The 16,595-nt window shown below is 39.2% G+C and overlaps 1 protein-coding gene across 4 annotated transcripts in view; it reads right to left on the minus strand.

Annotated features, from left to right (window-relative positions):
* The window catches only part of LARP4 (La ribonucleoprotein 4), an 89,199-nt gene extending 75,362 nt beyond the window's left edge, over nucleotides 1–13,837 (minus strand). For 3 of the 4 annotated variants that reach the window (XM_010596553.3, XM_010596559.3, XM_010596547.3), the window contains exon 1: nucleotides 13,681–13,837. In XM_010596553.3, coding sequence (XP_010594855.1) covers nucleotides 13,681–13,698 — 18 coding nt within the window. In that variant the 5' untranslated portion in view covers nucleotides 13,699–13,837. The remainder of the gene's footprint in view (nucleotides 1–13,680) is intronic. The other variant, XM_010596564.3, reaches the window with a different exon arrangement.
* Nucleotides 13,838–16,595: the final 2,758 nt, after the last annotated feature.

Genomic DNA, 16,595 nt, shown 5'->3' on the forward strand with positions numbered 1-16,595 from the left:
TTAAAAACCAAACCAGTTGCCCTCGAGTCAATTCTGACTTATGGTGACCCTGAAGGACAGAGCAAATTTGGTATGTTTTTAACAAAATGGTCTTAAAAATGACACTACCATAATGAATGTGACTGAGCAGTTTAACTAGAACAAAGTCTAATTTCTCTACCCAAATTCTAGAAAAACTTAGTTTGATTCATCTTTTGACTAAGATTAAGGCCTCCACCACAATCTTTACCTTTTTCATAGCAGAATTAGAAGCCATTGAGGCTACACAGTTGTGTGAAACATCTATTAAAGGATGTAATATATAGCACAGTCCAAGTGCATTGTGAACCTACCTGCCAACATCCACACAGGATGCATGCACACAGATATTTTCAAAAAACCACAAAAATAAAGAAACTGTCAGTCCAGAAACTGACGGATCAATCATCACCCCTTTTTCTATAACGATATACATCATCCCAAATAAGCCAAAAGCAGTCCTGGTTATTTCAGAGCCATCAAATCTCTTGCCCATTTTATATCAATTCATATCTGGGGAGTTGTTGTTAGGTGCCGCTGAGTCGGTTCCAACTCATGGCGACCCTACGCACAACAGAACGAAACATTGCTCGTTCCTGCACCATCCTTACAATGGTTGTTATGCTTGAGCTCATTGTTGCAGCCACTGTGTCAATCCACCTCATTGAGGGTCTTCCTCTTTTTCGCTTACCTTGTACTTTGCCAAGCATGATGTCCTTCTCCAGGGATTCATCCCTCCTGACAACATGGTCAAAGTGTGTAAGATGCAGTCTCGACATCCTTGCATCTAAGGAATATTCTGGTTGTACTTCCTCCAAGACAGATTTGTTCGTTCTATTGGCAATCCATGGTATATTCAATATTCTTCGCCAACACTATAATTCAAAGGGATCAATTCTTCTTCAGTCTTCCTTATTCATTGTCCAGCTTTCACATGCATATGATGCCACTGAAAATACCATGGCTTGGGTCAGGTGCACCTTTGTCTTCAAGGTGACGTCTTTGCTCTTCAACACTTTAAAGAGGTCCTTTGCAGCGTATTTACCCAATGCAATGCGTCTTTTGATTTCTTGACTGCTGCTTCCATGGATGCTGATTGTAGATCCAAGTAAAATGAAATCCTTAACAACTTCAATCTTTCCCCCATTTATCGTGTTGTTTATTGGTCCAGTTGGGAGGATTTTTGTTTTATGTTGAGGTGCAATCTAAACTGAAGGCTGGGGTCTCTGATCTTCGTTAGTAAGGTCTTCAAGTCCTTTTCACTTCCAGCAAGCAAGGCTGTGTCATCTGCATAATGCAGGTTGTTAATGAGTCTTCCTTCAATCCTGATGCCCCGTTCTTCTTCATATAGTCCAGCGTCTCAGATTATTTGCTCAGCATACAGACTGAATAGGCATGGTGAAAGGATACAACCCCAATGCACACCTTTCCTGGCTTTAAACCAATCAGTATTCCCTTGTTCTGTGCAAAGAACTGCCTCTTGATCTATGTAATGGTTCCTCATGAGCACAATTAAGTGTTCTGGAATTCCTGTTCTTCGCAATGTTATCCATAATTTGTTATGATCCAGAGTCGAATGCCTTTGCGTAGTCAATAAAACACAGGTAAACATCCTTCTGGTATTCTCTGCTTTCAGCCAGGATCCATCTGACATCAGCAATGATATCCCCGGTTCCACGTCCTCTTCGGAAACCAGCCTGAATTTCTGGCAGTTCCCTGTCGATATACTGCTGCAGCTACAGCAAAATTTTGCTTGCTGTGATATTAATGATATTGTTCTATAATTCCACATTCAGCTGGATCACCTTTCTTGGGAATAGGCATAAATATGGATCTCTTCCAGTCAATCGGCCAGGAAGCTGTCTTCCATATTTCTTGGCATAGACAAGTGAGCACCTCCAGCGCTGCATTCCTTTCTTGAAACACCTCAATTGATATTCCATCAATTCCTAGGGCCTTGTTTTTCGCCAATGCCTTCAGTGCAGGTTGGACTTCTTCCTTCAGTACCATTGGTTCCTGATCATATGCTACCTCTTGATGGTTGAACATTGACCAATTCTTTTTGGTATAATGACTCTGTGTGTTCCTTCCATCTTCTTTTGATGCTTCCTGCGTCATTTAATATTTTCCCCATAGAATCCTTCACTATTGGAACTTGAGGCTGGAGTTTTTTCTGCATTCTTTCAGCTTCAGAAACGCCGAGCGTGTTCTTCTCTTTTGGTTTTCTATCTCCAGCTCTTTGCACATGTCATTATAATACTTTACTTTGTCTTCTCGAGCCGCCCTTTGAAATCTTCTGTTCAGTTCTTTCTACCTCATCATTTCTTCCTCTAGCTTTAGCTGCCCGATGTTCGCGAGCTAGGTTCAGAGTCTCCTCTGACATCCATCTTTGTCTTTTCTTTCTTTCCTGTCTTTTCAATGACCTCTTGCTTTCTTCATGTATGATGTCATTCCACAACTGGTCTGGTCTTCAGTCACTAGTGTTCAACACGTCAAATCTATTCTTGAGATGGTCTCTAAAATTCAGGTGGGATATACTCAAGGTCATATCTTGGCTCTCATGGACTTGCTCTGATTTTCTTCAGTTTCACCTTGAACTTGCATATGAGTAATTGATGGTCTGTTCCACAGTCGGCCCCTGGCCTTGTTCTGAGTGATACTGAGCTCTTCCATCGTCTCTTTCCACAGATGTAGTCGATTTGATTCCTGTGTGTTCCATCTGGCAAGGTCCATGTGTATAGTCACTGTTTATGTTGGTGAAAGAAGGTATTTGCAATGAAGAAGTCGTTGGTCTTGCAGAATTCTACATTTAATTTCCGTCACTGTTTCTATCAAGGCCCTATTTTCCAACTATCGATCCTTATTCTTTGTTTCTAACTATCAGTTTGTCTTACAGTAGAGGCTTGCGTGTTGCTGTGATGCTGGAAGCTATGCCACCCGTATTCAGATACCAGCAGGGTCACCCATGGAGGACAGGTTTCAGCTGAGCTTCCAGACTAAGACACACTAGGAAGAAGGACCCAGCAGTCTACTTCTGAAAAGCATTAGCCAGTGAAAACCTTATGAATAGCAGCAGAAGACTGTCTGATCTAGTGCTGGAAGATGAACCCCCCAGGTTGGAAGGCACTCAAAACATGACTGGGGATGAGCTGCTTCCTCAAAGTAGAGTTGACCTTAATGACGTGGATGGAGGTAAGCTTTCGGGACTTTCATTTGCTGATGTGGTATGACTCAAAATGAGAAGAAACAGCTGCAAACATCTGTTAATAATTGGAACATGGAATGTACAAAGTATGCATCTAGGAAAATTGGAAATTCTCAAAAATGAAATAGAACTCATAAACATCGATATCTTAGGCATTTGTGAGCTGAAATGGACTGGTATCGGCCATTTTGAATTGGACAATCATATAGTCTACTACGTGGGGAATGACAACTTGAAGAGGAATGGTGTCGCATTCGTCATCAAAAAGAACACTTCAAGATCAATCCTGAAGTAGGACGCTGTCAGTGATAGGATAATATCCATACGCCTACAAGGAAGACCAGTTAATATGACTATTATTCAAATTTACGCAGCAATTACTAAGGCCAAAGACGAAGAAATAGAAGATTTTTCTCAGCTGCTGCAGTCTGAAATTGATTGAACATGCAATCAGGATGCATTGATAATTACTGATGATTGGAATGCAAAAGTTGGAAACAAAGAAGGAACGGTATCTGGGAAGAGACATAAATAAAAGGAATAAAGAAAAATACCAATTTCTTGGCAAAATGTTACCTACCTGCAGTTTGAAGGTAGCAGAACCAGAGTTAGGAAAAAGTAACTATACATATGGTGAAACCACCTCTTGGGTCATACATAACTTTGTGTTTTACTTGCCTATTTACTACTATCAGAAATAAAAACCCTATGCCACTTACCCTATAAATGCTGAAAAACAAAAATAAAGTGTATAAATTGATTAAGTCTATTTGCTTCAAGGCAGATCATGCAGACTCAATGTTTACATCTGCAACATTGAGCGGTCCACTAAATTACAAGTACCTTAAAAAAAAAAAAAAGGTAAAGAAACCTGCCCAAAGTCACACATAAGACAGAGCCAGGATCTGAACCTAGGCAGTCAGGACAGTCCTTGTTTTTATCCACTAGGTATTACAGATACCTTAGAGAAAACATTAAGACAACTAGTTACATACTACATAATAAGGAATATTATAAATCTCTCAAAGCCAAATGGTCCCTGGCTCCAGTTTTGCTGAGAATGGCTAATGATCTGCAATGATTTCTATCCTAGGGCCAAGGTACAGTTAATTCGCAGTTTTTTAAAAAAAAAAAAAAGATAATATTCACGGTAGCTTCCAAACCAAAACCAAATCCAGTGCTGTCAAGTCGATTCCAACTCACAGTGACCCTATAGGACAGAGCAGAACTGCCCCATACAGCTTCCAAGGAGTGCCTGGCGGATCTGAACTGCCGAGCCTTTGGTTAGCAGCTGTAACACTTAACCACTACGCCACCAGGGTTTCCCACAGTAGCTTAGGCATAAAAATTCAACCTCTATCACCAGGCATTTAACCTCATCTGAAATTATTTTGCCTTCAAGTTCCACAATGGCAGTGAACTTATCTATGGTTTACTGCTTTCTAGTACTTTAAACAGTGACTAGCACATAGACCAAGTAAAATTTGCTGAATGAAGGTATGCTACATGAATGTTTCTCAAACTTTAATGGGCATTAAGAATCACCTAGGGATCACAATAAAATGCAGATTCTGATTCAGTAATTCAGGGGCAGGGTTAGAGAACTGTATTCTAACAAGCCCCTGGGTAAAAAAAAATTGCAGCTGGTCTGGGATCGCTGTAGGTCATTTTCCCCAAACTCTCTAAATTGTCAGAACTCAGGATTCACTTTCCCTCCACTGTGGGAAAAAACCTGAAGTTCATTCCTCAATAAAACTATCACCAGTACCAGAGAGAGAGAAAGAGAAAAGACTTCTAGTCTAAAATTCCCATTACCTCAGTCAGACAGCATCTGAGGACTGTCAAAAACAGGTCTCCATAGACTAGTGGCTATTAACTTTTCTGGAGGTCATAGGCTGCTCTGAAAATACAAGCAAAGTTACAGATTTTCTCCCTAAAGTTCAGTATGTAAGATTCATGAACCCCCTTAATAAAGATTAAAATATCAGTATTAAATACCAATTTTATAGTTAATTCTTTTCAGGAAAGGGCATCTTTTTATTCCTAGGGTATGTAGTCAAGTCAGCAAATCCTCTGTTACATTCAAATGCAAATGACCAGAAAACTGAGATGAGAATTTCTTTCATGCGTATATATGAAAGCAGCAGCTAACATTTAAATAAGTGCTTATTATGTACCAGATAATATTGTAAGTGCAGGGTCACCCAAGATGCACAGGTTTCAGCAGAGCTTCCAGACTAAGACAGACTGGAAGAATGATGTGGCAGCCTACTTCTGAAAAAACTGGCCAGTGAAAATCTTAAGGACAGCAGCAGATTGTATGACATTGTGCCAGAAGACAAGCCCCTCAGGCTGGAAGGCACTCAAAATATGACTGGGTAAGAGCTGCCTCCTTGAAGTAGAAAAAAACAAAACCAAACCCACCACCATGGAGTCGATCCCGTATCACAGCAGCTCTCTAAGTCAGTGTAGAACTGCCTCACAGGGTTTCCAAAAAGTAGCTAGTAGATTCAAACTGCCAACCTTCTGGTTAGCAGCCAAGCTTTTAACCACTGCACCACCAGTGCTCCCCTTAGAGTTGACCTTAATGACACGGATGGAGTCAAGCCTTCGAGACCTTCATTTGCTGATGTGGCACAACTCAAAATGAGAAGAAACAGCTGCAAACGTCCATTAATAATCAGAACATTGACCATACAAAGTATGAATCCAGGAAAATTGGAAGTCGTCAAAAATGAAATGGAATGCATAAAGATTGATATCCTAGGCAATAGTGAAATGAAATGGACTGGTACCAGCCATTCTGAATCAAACAATCACATGGTCTACTTATGCTGGGAATGAAGAATTGAAGAAGAATGGCATCACATTCATGGTCAAAAAGAACATTTCAAGGTCTATCCTGAAGTACAATGCTGTCAGTATAGGATAATATCTATACGCCTACAAGGAAGACCAGTTAATACAACTATTATTCAAATTTACATACCAACCACTAAGGCCAAAGATTAAGAAATTAAAGATTTTACCAAGTTCTGCACTATGAAATGGATTATACATGCAGTCAAGATGCACTGATAACTAGTGATGACTGGAAGCGAAAGTTGGAAACAAAGGAGGATCAGTAGTTGGAAAACATGATCGCGGTGACAGAAACAACAATGAAGATCACATCAAAGAATTTTGCAAAGCCAATGATTATTCGTTGGAAATACCTTTTGTCAACAACATGAACAGCAACTACACACGTGGACCTCATCAGATGGAATACACAGGAATCGAATTCACTACATCTGTGGAAAGAGATGATGGAGCAGCTCAGGATCATCAGTCAGAATGAGGCCAGGGGCCGACTGCAGAACAGACCACCAACTGCTTGTATGCAAGTTCAAGTTGAAGCTGAAGAAAATTAAAACAAGTCCAAGAGAGCCAAACTACAACCTTGAGTATATCTCACCTGAATTTAAACACCATCTCAAGAATAGATTTGATGCACTGAACACTAATGACTGAAGAGAAGTTGTGGGATGACATTCAGGATATCATGCACAAAGGATGCAAAAGGTCACTAAAAAGACAGGAAAGAAAGAAAAGACCAAAACGGATGTCAGAAAAAGCTTGCTCTTGAATACAGAGTCGCTAAAACGAATGGAAAAAATGATGAAGTAAAAGAGCTGAACAGGAAGATTCCAAAGGGCTGCTTGAGAAGACAAAGTATCAGAGTGAAATGTGCAAAGACCCGGGGTTAAAAACTAAAAGGGAAAAACGTGTTCAGCATTTCCCAAGCTGAAAGAACTGAACAAAAAATCCAAGCCTCGAGTTGTAACACTGAAGGATTCTACAGGCAAAATATTGAACAATGCCGGAAGGATCAAAAGATGGAAAGAATACAGAGTCACTGTACCAAAATGAATTGGTCAACATTCAACCATTTCAGGAGGTAGCATATGATCAAGAACCGATGGTACTGAAGGAAGAAGTCCAAGCTGCGCTGAAGGCACTGGCGAAAAACAAGGCTCCAGGAATTGATGGAATACCAATTAAGATGTTTCAACAAACAGATGCAACGCTTGAAGCGCTTACTTGTCTATGCCAAGAAATTTGGAAGCCAGTTACCTGGAAAACCGACTAGAAGGGATCCATATTTGTTCCCATTCCAAAGAAAGGTGATCCAACAGAATGTGGAAATTATCCAACAGTATCATTAATATCACATGCAAGTAAAATTTTGCTAAAGATAATTCGAAACCGGTTACAGCACTACATGATAGAAAAATGCCAAAAATTCAAGCTGGATTCAGAAGATGTGGAATGGCGGGTATCACTAATGATGTCCGATAGATCTTGACTGAAAGCAGAGAATACCTGAAAGATGATTTACCTGTGTTTTATTAACTACGCAAAGGCATTTGACTGTGTGGATCATAATGAATTATGGATAGCATTGCAAAGAATGGCAATTCCAGAACACTTAATTGTGCTCATGAGGAGCCTGTACATAGACCAAGAAGCAGTTGTTCAAACAGAACAAGGGACACCGTGTGGTTTAAAGCCAGGAAAGGTGTGCATCAGGGTTGTATCCTGTCACCTTACTTATTCAACCTGTATGCTGAGTCAAATAATCCAAGAAGCTGGACTATATGAAGAAAAACTTGGTATCAGGATTGGGGGAAGACTAATTAACAACCTGTGTTATGCAGACGACACAACCTTGCCTGCTGCAAGTGAAGCGAACTTGAAGCACTTACTGATGAAGATCAAAGACTAGCCTTATGTATGGATTATACCTCAACATAAAGAAAACAAAATGAGCAACATCATGGTACGTGGAGAAAAGATTGAAGTTGTCAAGCATTTCATTTTACTGGTATCCACAATCAACGCCCATGGAAACAGCAGTCAAGAAATCAAACAACATACTCCACTGGGCAAATCTGCTGCAAAAGACCTCTTTAAAGTGTTCAAAAGCAAAGATGTCACTTTGAGAACTAAGATGCGCCTGACCCAAGTCACAGTATTCTCAACAGCCTCATATATGTACAAAAGCTGGATAATGAAATACTGAAGACCTAAGAAGAACTGATAACTTTGAATTGTGGTGCTGGCAAAGAATATTGAATAAGCCATGGACTACCAAAAGAACGAACAAATTTGTCTTGGCAGAAGTACAGCCAGTTCTTGGATCAGGTGGACACTTGAGACTAAGTTGGCATCTCCTGCCTGGAGGAGAGATGAGAGGGTGGAGGCGATTAGAAGCTGGCGAAAACGACACGAAAAGAGAGAGCGGAGGGAGAGAGCAGGCTGTCTCACTAGGGGGAGAGTAATTGGGAGTGTGTAGCAAAGTGTATATGGGTTTTTGTGTGAGAGACTGACTTGATTTGTAAATTTTCACTTGAAGCACAATAAAAATCATTTAAAAAAAAAAAAAAGAAGTACAGCCAGAATGCGCCTTAGAAGTGAGGATGGTAAGACTTTGTCTCACGTACTTTGGACATGTTACCAGGAACGACCGGTCAGTCCCTGGAGAAAGACATCATGCTTGGTAAAGTAGAAGGTCAGCAAAAAAGGATGACCCTCAAAGAGATGGACTGACATGGTGGCTACAACAATGGGCGAGAACATAGCAACAATTCTGAGGATGGCGCAGCACCAGGCAGCGTTTCATTCTGTTGCACATAGAGTTGCTGTAAGTTGGAACTGACTAAACAGCACCTAACAACAACACATACCTGACGATTTATATCACAGTACAATCAATCCCTAACCTAGAATGTAGTCAAGCCTTAGAACATAAAAACCATGAATACAACTTAACTCTGCCAGAGGAAATTATCCTTAAATTACAACACAAACTGGAGGGTCAGAAGTCACTTGCCTCAGTTCACACAGCTAACATTTGAACCCAAGATTCCAAAACTCTTACTGAAAATCATAGCGCATAATACAAAATATTCACAACGTTTTCAAGAAGATTGAAATCTGCCTTAAGCACTAAATGTTAAAGAAAACAAAACTTAATCAAAGCACAAAATACTGGAAAGATAATCAAAATGCTATAAACACTATCAGAGTCAGAAAGTCGTTTTTCATTTTCACTTAAAGATATTAGAAAAGGTGGTTAGAAATCTTTTTAAAAAAAAAATAATTTCACAATGATAGTTTCATCCATGAAAGCTTCTCAACTTCCTCTACTTCCCTGTAACACTGACTCTAACCCCATTTCTAAGAGACAGCCAAAATCTTTATGTAAGCTCCAAAGAAGGCCAGAATTATGGATTTGAAATGTTAGTATCTAGTGTTAAATATCACTCCTGCTAAGTAGGAGATACCACGGAGCTGGCAGACAGCCCCAACAAATGCTGACTGATCAAAATACAAAATAGTTTACTATCAATATTTCTAGTTGTTTTTCACATACTGGTAATTCCAGCACCATGGGATACTTTCTAATCTTTATGTTCACTTCTGAGGATTTTATTCCACATTTCACACTTTTAAAACACTCTACTGCATTTTTCAGTCCATTACATATCCACTATCTGTCCATGTTTTTATTCGTTTTTAAATTCTGCATCCAGCTCCAATGAATCTTCCAAAATCCAAAATCCAATTGTTCAAAAATTGCTTACCTGTTCACTTATTCATAACTTTTCTTAGCAACTGTTTCACAATTTGTTTACACATTTCTTCCTGTAAGTCATTGTTTCAAAAAAAAATTCTTTTCAGTCAATGGTATCTAACAATTCTTTATAAATAAATGATTACTCAAACCTACAGGGAAAGCTACCTGAGTTCTACCGTACTTGGGGCAAAAGGCACAATACTACCTATGATTACTGTAATATAAAATTAATTAAACACTATCTAGCCAAATAACCTACTTCTTACACCAAAGTCTAAAGCTAATCTAAAATTTAAAATGCTATCACCCAAAAAACAAGAAACTTGAGAAGTCAGGGAAAATTATTTTTAAAATTATGTAAAAGTTATCAAAGCATCCTAGGGTGCACGAAAGTCACTGTCATTTATATAAGTGGTTAGAGGCACTTGTTTTCAAGGAAAAATTCAAATACAGACAGAAACCCGAATTTAACAGTCATTAAAACATTGCCAAACAACAATGGCAGGCATAATTGCCTGGAAATATCAGAAAGGAAAACGGGTCTGAAAAATGAACAAAATGTTAACAACAACAATATGAAAAAACTGCAAGCTGTCTCTGTTGGTCCCCTAAAACTTAAATAAACTCATTAGCAGACAGATGGAGGGGGCACACTGCTGTTTCAAACTTATTTCGTTTTAAAGAAATCTAAGTAGTGAAGTGTTTGACAACTTTGTGAATTATCCAAACTTTTTTACCTCTTCCCAGAGGTACCTTTGTCACAAGATAGGTGGGGGGAAAAAAGCCAATTAACTACTGAAGTCAATATAGTCCTTTGTCTGTAAGACCAGGTTAAAAAAAGTTACGGCTAAGTATAACTTAAAATAGGATTCCTTGTTTTCCTCTAATTTCTACAGCAGGATAGCTAGGTGAAGGTGTCCTGTGGCATAAACTGCTAACCGAAAGGTTGGTGGTTCAAACCCACCCAGTAGCTCTGCAGGAGACACACCTGGCAATCTGCTTCCAAGAATACCCCATGGAGCAGTTCTACTCTGCTACATCAATGACCATAAGTCAGAACCGATTCAAGGGCACCTAACAATGACAACGATATAGCTAGGTGGTTTAGAGTTGTTTCCAGCTTCAACATTCATTCAATAACTTTATAATCTTGGGCAAGTTTCTTAAATTCTCTGTGCCGTAATTTCCTTATCTCTAAAATGGGGATAATAATGCTGTCTACCTCACAGAAACTGTGAGGCTTGACGGCATTTGTGTGTGTGTATAGATATATACACATATACATACAAAGGTACTTAGTAGCGCTACACATGTATAGCACTTTTATTATATTATTATTGTTACAGTTACTATTCTCTATCCCACTAATTCTAGTTATAAATCGGAGTCTAACTAGTTTATATTTATATTTATCAAACCATTTTAAAATTTCTAATCTAGTAATAAATGTGTTCTTTAATAATGCACTATGTAAGTTTTTTTACATACAATAGCAAGGAGTGATGAATATAAAGTACTTACAGTAACTATGATATGAAAATATCTGTAGTTTATCTTGGTGACAGACTCACAAACACTATTGCCTACATTGAAAATTAAATCTCAATTAGAGGCTAGTGAAAATAAATAAATTTTTCTCCTCAACCAAGTTTTTGGACTTCCTGAATTCTACCCAAGGACTCAGATTAAGAACGCTTGGCTAAAGGGAAAGTGTAAAAATAAGTGTTGGAGCCAGAAACTTGTGTTCTATGTAGACTTCAGACTTTAGTCCCCGTATTATTTACACCTGAGTGACCTTAGACATCTAACTTCTAAGCATAGGTTTCCTCCCTTAGAATAATTACTATATATCATGAGATTAGTTAACAAAATGTCAAATGAGTAGTGTCTATTCAGTTTCAAATATTTAATGACATTGTTGATTTTTCAATAAAACTCATTACCAGAGAAAATTAAAAAACACAATTAACTCAGTTATTAACATCAAAAATGACATACTGATTTGCAAAGAAAATTAATGGAGACATTAATTTGGTATTACAGTTAAGATGTGGCAGAGTTTGTTTACACTGGGGAGTTGCATAGGTCTAAACTGCTAAAAAAAAAAATCTAACCATGATTTGACATTAGAATGACCTAGGTTCTATCTCCCAGTTCCACTTTGTTAGCTGTATGAATTTTGGGAAAGGTACTTAACCTGTCAGCCTCAGTTTTCTCCTTTGTAAAATGCTGCAATGTTGTTTTAGAGACAGGAGAGGACCTGGCTTAAACAAATGATAAATGGGGCTATTATTAAAGTTCACATTTTAACAAAGTCAAAGGAATCATTTTGGAACTCAAATGTTTATTCTGGAATTTATGTTTATATAATTAAACTTCACAATCTTTGTCTTGCCCAGTAAAATACATAAGCACTTAAAAACCTGCAGTATTTGCATCGCCTCACATTCCTAAAACAAACTGGCACTCTTAAACTCGTATCTGATTTCTTATTCTGCCGAAGGAAAACAACAAAGAGGATTTAAAAAAAAAAAAAGGTAAACTGAGTGGGTTCCGTAATTTAAAATTTTTTCATGATTTGCTTGGAATGTTCCAATGGACGTTTATTATGAAAGTTAGACACACGCTGTCTTTTTTAAACCTAAATATCTCAAAGTTGTCAACTACAGAGTTAGGTTTAAAAAAAAAAAAAAAACAACTTATTTACTTATGACAGAATGTTAGAGTTAAGTCCCCCTACTCCCCCCACACAAGAAACTGCCATAGGGTGGCCCCGGCTCACTCAATCAATTGTACAACCTGCAAATGCCTTCCATCATTGAAAAGATTATTTTTATGGGCACAGTTAACAAGTGCCAAGTTGCGAAGCTGCATGCAGCTTTGCTGGTCTGACGTTTTCACAATGCAAGAACAATATGATCTGGAATCTACTCAAAGCATTAGCCAGGCAGTCAGCTGATGCTCACTGCACACAAGAGAACCGCAGAAATTAGAGAAATTAAACTCCTATTTGTGGGAGGCAGATACCAACTATCTTTAAAACTAAAACGGGCCAACAGCAGACGTTCCAGTTAATGAAAGTATTTCTACTGTTTAAATAACAGTAAAGACGGTTTTCCCCGGCCCAAGTTTCTCTCATTCTTGGAATTTTCCTGTAAAGGGCTTTTATCGGTTCATAAAACCAACCCTTCATCACGCAGACGCTGCCTGAGTAACTTTTACAAAAGGTCAAAGCGGTGCCTTTCAAGGCTTCCAAACCCTACTGGCTTCTCCCTCAATAACAGTAACTCGCTTTCCACTCATAGAACGTTCCAGAGACCGAACAAAATCTGGTGGAAGTAGCTAAAAAGAAGCTTTCCATTTTCTTTTCCAAATACTTGCTCTGCATTTCACCTTCCTCCCTCCGCGGCCCCACATGTTGCTCGCCACCCTCCCAGAGGGCTCCGCGAGGCCGTGCTTCCCCCGCACCCCGGAACGCGCCCACCTGATTACCCTCTCCCCGGCAGACTCCGCCCCCCCCTCCTCCGCCTGTCTGACTCCTTTTGGAGGTCCATATGGGACACTTTCCCTCTCCTGTTTGTCACGCCACACCAGACAAGCCCTCAATTCTCCACCCTCAATTCTCCCCCACTACGGCCCTCAATTCCCACAGCTTCCTAAAGCGCTGTAAGTACGCAGGGTGGAGCTGCGGGCCCGCACGGCCCAGGTGCTGTGTCAGCCTATCTGCCGGTGCCGCGGCGTGTACGGCCTGGAAAGTCACATGGCGGTGGGACCGGCCGGCGCCTCCACACTCCTGCTTTCCTCAGGGCAGAACGAAATTACCAAGTCCACTCACCTCCACGAAGAGTAACATGACTTCCTCCGCTCGGCCCAATCGTTCCCGCCGCCGCGACTCCAACTGGCTCACAGGCCTGAACCCAATCGCTAGGATAAGGACACTCGCCTTGCCCCTCCACCCGGCAATGGACCCAGCTCCTCCCCTGCCGTCAGCCGCTGCGGCCTGACCCGCCCAGTCCCACCTCCCTTAAAACGGCAACTGTTTCCGGTCCCAGAGAACAATTGCTTCCGGGAGAAGAGGAAAAAAAAAACAAAAAACCCTTCGAGCGCTCAACCTTTGCACTGTCTTTTCCACCAGCAGTATGGAATGTACTATTATCTGTCCTGGGGGGAAGCAGTCAGAGGAAGGCACCATTCTGTGTGAAAATCAGGGTGTGTGAAACTCGCATTGACGCATTTTATCCCTTGCCAGACGCCTATCACCGAGCCCTAGTAATTCCGCGGTTTTCATAGTTCGAAATCTAGCTCTGCTAAATGGCCAAGCTTGTGCGAAGTGTACCGAACAAACGCCCAAACATTTCCAAAAAGGTGGTGGCTCGCGGTTAAAAATTAAAGAAAAAAAAAATAGCAGTAGTAGAAGCAAATGTATTAATAGCAGCCTCTGCATATTGAATGCTTGCTATGTGCCCGGCACTGTTCTAAGCATTTTACCTGAATTAATCGTAAAACAATCCTATGTAACGTTATTATCCCCATTTTACAGTTGAAGGCGCCCTCTAGGAAGGCGAGTTTCCCTTAGACGACACCTTTTAAACTTTGCCCCACATTCACTTAAATCAGGTACCCACATCTTCACTCAATAAATAAAAAAAAATACGCTACTAATAATATCTAGCCTCTACGGCCTCTACATTGATGGTCTGCCACCGATTCAAATGAAATACAATAAAAGCAAAATTAATTTTTAAAACTGTATAATTTTCTGTTAGATGATTCAAATGCCTTATTATCTTCAGCAATACCTAGTAGGATTTATCCCTTTCTCCATTCCCACTGCTAGATCCTAGTTCGGACGTTCATCTTGATCCTTTCCAAAGATTTTTTTTTTCCCCTTCTATTCATTCAAAAGTCTTCCTAAAGGTTTCATTTTCAACAAACCGCTGTTATTTTCACTCAAAACCTTCTCATTCTGATCCCATGTAATCTCCCTTTACCTTAATTAAACTAATCTCACTTTCTCACTTAGATACCAAATTCATTCTACTGTCAGATTGCTGACATATGTATTCCAGACCCTCCCTAATCTGATCCCTCAGTAAACTCCCACTACTTCATCTCCATTAAATCCACATCATTTTTGCTCTGAGGTACAAACTCATTTCCACTCACCTCCAAAGCCATGGCTCAAGGTGTCTTCCCTATCTGGAGTGCTTTCATTTGTCAATCATCCTTCTCTTTCCGTAGGTTTTCCTAAAGACTCCGTTCCCCACAGATCTCTTCTTCATGGCCCTTGTTAGCACTCGATTATGAGATTCTATATTAATTTTTTTTGTTTGTTTTCAGTTTCTTCACAGGAACCGTATCAGGTATTCTTTACAGTTTAGGATAATGGTAGCCACATAGTAGTGTCTCAACAAACATTTCTCCAACTGAAAGGGAAAGAGAGGAATTTAAAAGTTTACTTTAAAAAGCCTTAATTTCCAGTTGCTGATGAATTCCATGCTGCATGAAAAACATAAGAAAGAGAAAGGGAGCAATAATGCTAAATTAGTTTAGTTGTCAAGCATTTAGGCTGCTTTGTGAATTCCTGCTGGGGTAAGCAATATAAGGAAATCAAGAGAAATAAGTTACTTAAGAATTTTACAATTTAATATATTATCCACAAAGTATTTAAATAGTCAAGAAATGTTGGATCATGATGGATATCTTAAAGAAACCTCACACTTATAAAAATAATTCTCCTTGATCATAGGCCTTTCAGAACCCATTATGAACTTCCTGGAGTAACTAGACTTAATTGTGGCATATAGGAAAGGAGGGATAATATTTTTTGACTGAGAGGGGCATCTAACAATCAAAGAAAATATTCCAAAGCTTTGATAAGTTTCCATAAGGAAAGGAGTCTGAGACTACAGGATCCCCAAATTTTAGATAGTTTCTGAAGAAGAAGTGAGTAAGAACATGGCAAACATGAGAAATATAAAAAGCATGGCATCTAGACTTGAAAAGTTCAAGAACTGGTGGGTAAAGACCATTAAGAAATAGTTACATGTCAATGAGATAAGTACCACCACAGAAATTTCATGAAGTGCTTTGGGAACACAGAAGAGGGAGCAACTTAGACAAGAAGGGAAAATATTTAATTTGCTCTCTCATTTATATTGATATTTTTTAAAAACATCTGCTTGATGGTTCCCTGCCTCCCTTTCTCTGAAGAATCAAAACACGTAAATTGTTTAACTTCAATTTACACGGAGTCAACATAGGAAATTCTTGTAGAGATATTAAGCTTTACATCCACAATTTGTATAAAATTTAAAACCTATAAAATACACCACAGTGTTTATGAATATATACACATGTAGTAAAACTATATAAATATGGGCTAGATATAAGTATATTAAATTCATGATTGTCGTTGCCTCTGGAAAGGGACAGAGGGGAAGGAAGGAGTCTTTGGAGAACAAAGGGGACTTCAGCTCTATCTCTAATATGTTGTCTTATTTAAAAATATCTGAAGCAAATATGACAAAATAATATTTGTTCATTCTAGGTGGTGGGCACATGGCTATTATATTATGTATTTTTAAAATATTTTTTAAATAAAAAAAAATAATACTACATAGCCAACAAAACCACCCTGTCTTTTAATTGCTGCAGTCTACTTAATCCTTTCACCTCCTCTGCAAAGGAGCTGCCCAAAGTACTCTTCCTCCTTCTGTTCAAATGCAGCCTCTAGTGTTCACTTCAATT

The sequence above is a fragment of the Loxodonta africana genome, chromosome 4 (assembly GCF_030014295.1).
Source record: "Loxodonta africana isolate mLoxAfr1 chromosome 4, mLoxAfr1.hap2, whole genome shotgun sequence".
NCBI lineage: Eukaryota > Metazoa > Chordata > Mammalia > Proboscidea > Elephantidae > Loxodonta > Loxodonta africana.